The 4,638-nt window shown below is 34.3% G+C and overlaps 1 protein-coding gene across 1 annotated transcript; it reads right to left on the bottom strand.

Annotated features, from left to right (window-relative positions):
* Nucleotides 1–249: 249 nt before the first annotated feature.
* Nucleotides 250–2,786, bottom strand: LOC128990475 (A-kinase anchor protein 14-like). The gene is made up of 2 exons (XM_054412846.1): nt 2,749–2,786; nt 250–602 (listed from the first exon to the last, which is right to left on the bottom strand). The coding sequence occupies exons 1-2, from the start codon at nt 2,758–2,760 to the stop codon at nt 285–287; spliced, it is 330 nt and encodes a 109-aa protein (XP_054268821.1). The 5' UTR covers nt 2,761–2,786; the 3' UTR covers nt 250–284.
* Nucleotides 2,787–4,638: the final 1,852 nt, after the last annotated feature.

Here is a 4,638-nt window from a genome sequence, read left to right on the forward strand (position 1 = left end):
ATCTCCTCCATAATCTTCCTCTCGATACATATGAAGCACAACTAAACACACTCAACGGAAGAATAAGTGAGGCAGGCGAGAATGACCCATCAGCGGGCCTCGCTGACAAATCGAAATTTTCTATGAGCCCAGGCCCGATTTGGGAAAAAACATCAGCTTTAGTGTATGTGTTACATATCCACCATGATATTTAAATTTTAAAGAGCATTACAGTTTACCATCAGGAATACTAGAGGTATAAACATAGTATTTAAAAAATAAAAACTTTATTGATTGTGATCAGGTTAGTGGACTAGAACAGGGGCGGCATGGACGACTGGGGCGTGGTGGACTACGGGGGCGTGGTGGACTACAGGAACAGTCCTGACTACGGGGACCACAGGGGCATGTACTAGACGGGCATGATGAACCACAGGGGCATGGTGTACCACGGGCACCACGGGGGCAGCCTTGACCACAGGCACCACAGGGGCGTGTACTAGAGGTGCAGGGTGGACCACGGCAGTCTTGACTACGGAGACGGAGCTGTGTGCCACAGGGACGACTGGGGCTACGTAGCCGGGTGCGGCGACGGCGACAGCCACCACCATAGAGAACAACACCTGTAGAGACAGGAAATGTTAGTTGAAAACATTGGTTAAGAATTATATATATTGTGATGATAAGGTTGAAACTCATGTAAGAAAAGTATGTTTGGAGAATCAGCTGTTTGTTAGTTTTCGTCTCTACTCTGATTTCACTAGTCTGTGTGGTGGAACCTGTATGAAGGACTAGACAATGATTTAAGGCCCGGATAAGTTCCAGGTAGACAGAGGGTCAGGAGACAGGCTCAATCATACAGACTATATGAATTATCAGTGTGACTTTAGGTTATGGATGTTGTATGGAGGTTGATTTGGGTGAACACAATCGATTAGAAAAACGAAAAAGGTTATCAAAATATTTAAACCTATTTTTTGTTGACAGCAAACAACTCTGAAAATAAACAACATTGACATACATTGTACATAAATTTTGGTAACATTAGCATTGAAACATAAACAAAATTGACAATTTTATAACTTGAATTTAATTGATTTGGAGCCCATGAAAAAAAATAAATAAAAAATGAATAACATAAGGAAATAGACCAGTACTATAAAGATGTTGGTTCATATAGAAATACTTACAAATATTTATTTTAAGGTTGTAGAAAGTTATCGACCACATGAATACGAGCTATATTAAAGATAATATCGACGCATAACAGTTTTTCGTTTTACATAAAATTTACAATCGTGTTTTTTAGTGTGGCAGATTGCATGAAGATGTATTAGTTATCTAAGTAACTAAGTAACTATAGTAAGATGAGTTTCACATCTGGATTGCGAAGACCGTAAGTAACTTATATATTTATATGACAATCCTTTATGAATATTGCACAATGTATTTTGCACAGATCTAAAAAAGGTTTTCTGTGTTTAATCTTTGTTTTGTATTTCTCCTTGCCCCAATTGAGATTTGAATAATATTCGTGGCTCTATGTGGTGCACGCGTATAATTTGATGTGGTAATAGAAAAATGAGTGTTCCAATTTATTATTTGTCAGAAGTTTAAGAATAGGTTTTGTTGCTGGAATTGTAACATATGTTTGATTTGGCTTAAGTAATGTTAATTTACGTAATTGCCATGCGATACTTTTTGAGATACGTTAGCCCCATACAGAGATTGGTTCCTAATTAAAACTGTATGTCTATGCTAAAACTCCACTATTTCTTCGTCACTCAAAACTCGGGTAGGACACTGTCAATGCCAATAACATCACACTCAGATATTTAAATTGACTTTATGGCACTCTTTAATTTTGTAATGGAAGAAACCAGTCTATGTACATTTTCGCATGGTTTGACAAAACGTTTGATTTATATCTTGTGCTTGGAACTAACCCACATTGGGTAAACATTAACATGAAGTCAGGAGCAAATATTTATTCCTGTTTTAAAATCGGCTAAGCGTTAAAACCCACCTTCAAATTGAAAACAAATACAAATAAATACAACTTGGCAATAATTCACACGAGTATTAGGATTATAATTGGATGCACAGATCAAACAACATTTAAAATACTATGAATTAATGTAATTTAAAACGTTTGCAACATAATTCAGTTGGAAAGTACTGTAATAAAATCTAATTAACTATAAATGTTGCTAATTTTTGTCTGGATGATGTACAAAAGGATAGGTTAAATCAAAATTTTCACCACCTGTTCGTTGGATACGACGGTAAAATAGATTTGGTGAGAAAATTATTATTTTTGTAGTTTTTAATTATCATTTTTAAGTAAAGAATTTACTCATTACAATTTGGTGTTATTGCATATACATTTGAGTATTTGCACTGTTTTTTTTTATGAGATCTAAATAAAAAATCTAACTCCTGCGACTATAACAACCGTAAATAAATTTTGATAAAATCGCATTAATTCTAAGTAGAGTAATATTAAATATACAATTTTCAGAGTCAAGTAGGCCTACTCGTCTTCAAATGTGAAAAACAATACTAAGTTTGGACCGTTCCCTTACTAAAAAATTTAAAAATGTAAATGGTGTAAGTAAACACAAACAAACATAAAAATACATATTGTTGTGAGTCGTCAAATATAGAGGCATTTTAACAGTAACAAATTATATAGAGGCATTTTAACATTGGTTGCAAATTAAACTTGTGGTAAACAAAATTTATCGTAACCTAAAATTAGGGACTTACTAGGGCGTGCATGGTGAGAGTTGTGTATTGAGCTGACACTGAATACATGCTGAGACATGATGATGTCGAGTTATATATAGAAGGCAGCGTCTGTGGCCTTCAGTGGGCGGCACCGGACATACAAGAGGCAGTGGCTTATCCGATAGCAGATCCAGGAGGCTGTGAAACTTCCGATGTTGCAGCTAGTTCTATGTAAACCACGAATATTATTCGAGAAACTGTGTCAATCATAGACAAAAACCAATAACGTCACTGGACCGAAAGTAAACACATTTGGATTATTATTTAAATGAAACTGTCGTAAATCGTAAATTGTTTTGCTTACATTTATTAACGTAGACTATGATTCAGGTCAGTGACGTCTTTTGTAATTTTTTATCCATACCTCGTCTGTTTTAATGTCCATTATGTTAACGTAAACATTGACTTGAGCGTGAGTTTCCAGTGAGAGATGTAAATTAGGATCTTGCCCTCTTTGGTAAACTCACCAGGGTGATATTTGACGGAAGTTGGTCATAACAATATTTCCATTTGATTTGTGGATGATTTTGTTCCAAAATGTAACAACTGTTCTTACACCGTCCCTGGTTAGTACTAACCAAACTATCTTTGGTGCTCAATTTTGTCATCTTTGCGATCTCACAAATATGCCAGACCAAAAGGCACGTTTGAAGGCTAAAATAAATCAACTCGTTTTTTTTATTTTAGTTATAGCCTAATCAGTCCATCTACGATGCATTCTGTCTTTTTTATTTAAATTCAATTCAATTTATTCAGAAAAAGAAACATAACGTATAATTTTTTACATCAAATACTTTGAAATTAGGTCCCTGCAAAGCAGGGACCGAGTTTCGGTTTGCTACGCAATATGCAATTTGTTTCAGCATTTTCTGTTTTTCATCACTAATCAACAAATTCATCACGTCTTTTCCAGCGCCACATTTTCGTTTCAATGGTAGTTAAATTTGAAAGCCATAAATTAATAAAAAACAATTTGAAAATATATAAAGCAACATTTGGGTGTTCATTTTTAATACCTTAAACTTAAACGTTTCCGATCCACCATTGCTACTTAAGTGTTACGCAAAGTAATTTGTGTGTATTTATATTTATTTTAAACCCCTTTGTTTATACAAAAGCTTATATAAAGGCTTTTAAAACAAGCTTTACCAGAGATATATAATTTTGTATGTAAAAATCCCTGATTCACCTACATTTTTTTATTCCAGGTCGCAAGAGGCTTATGATGAAACGAGCAATCACTGTCATTGAGATGGGGAAGGCACCGGGGGATTAGAGGCACTTTCAAATATTATACACCGAACAATCAAAATGAATGTAGTGCTAAACAGTAGTGCCAATTTCCATACAGCTTAGCTGAGATCTACAATGGTAGATATTGCGGAGGGATATGGTATATCCGTTGGGTAGAGGAGGTCGAGTTCGATTTCCTCGACTCCAGCAGTTTCCTTTGAATAGGTTGGATAGCCTTCCTAAATTAAGTTTGGATAAACTTATATACATTTTGATCAAATAAGTTGAAATAGTTAGATTTTAACTTGCAGTATATGTTGTAAATACTTCCACACTAATCGTTACTTAAGGAAAAATTGTAACGAAAAAAACTGTGCAATTGAACATTTACTTCAAAACTATTAAAAATTGAAGTAATATTTACAGTAAATGTATTTAACTGTTATGTATTTGCAGGGTAAATGTTTATATATATTTTACAACTTATGTAACTTCTCTAAACATATTTACAAATGCATTAGATTGACGTTAAAGCAATTTAATTTAAATAGACACCTTAAAAACATAAATAATGATATAGTCCATTTTAGAGAAACAGTATCAATACTACAATATGGAACTAACAGCAAACCTTTC

The sequence above is a fragment of the Macrosteles quadrilineatus genome, unplaced genomic scaffold, assembly GCF_028750875.1.
Source record: "Macrosteles quadrilineatus isolate MER2022 unplaced genomic scaffold, UCM_ALF_1.0 Scaffold_3__2_contigs__length_128488019, whole genome shotgun sequence".
In the NCBI taxonomy this organism is placed as follows: Eukaryota; Metazoa; Arthropoda; class Insecta; order Hemiptera; family Cicadellidae; genus Macrosteles; species Macrosteles quadrilineatus.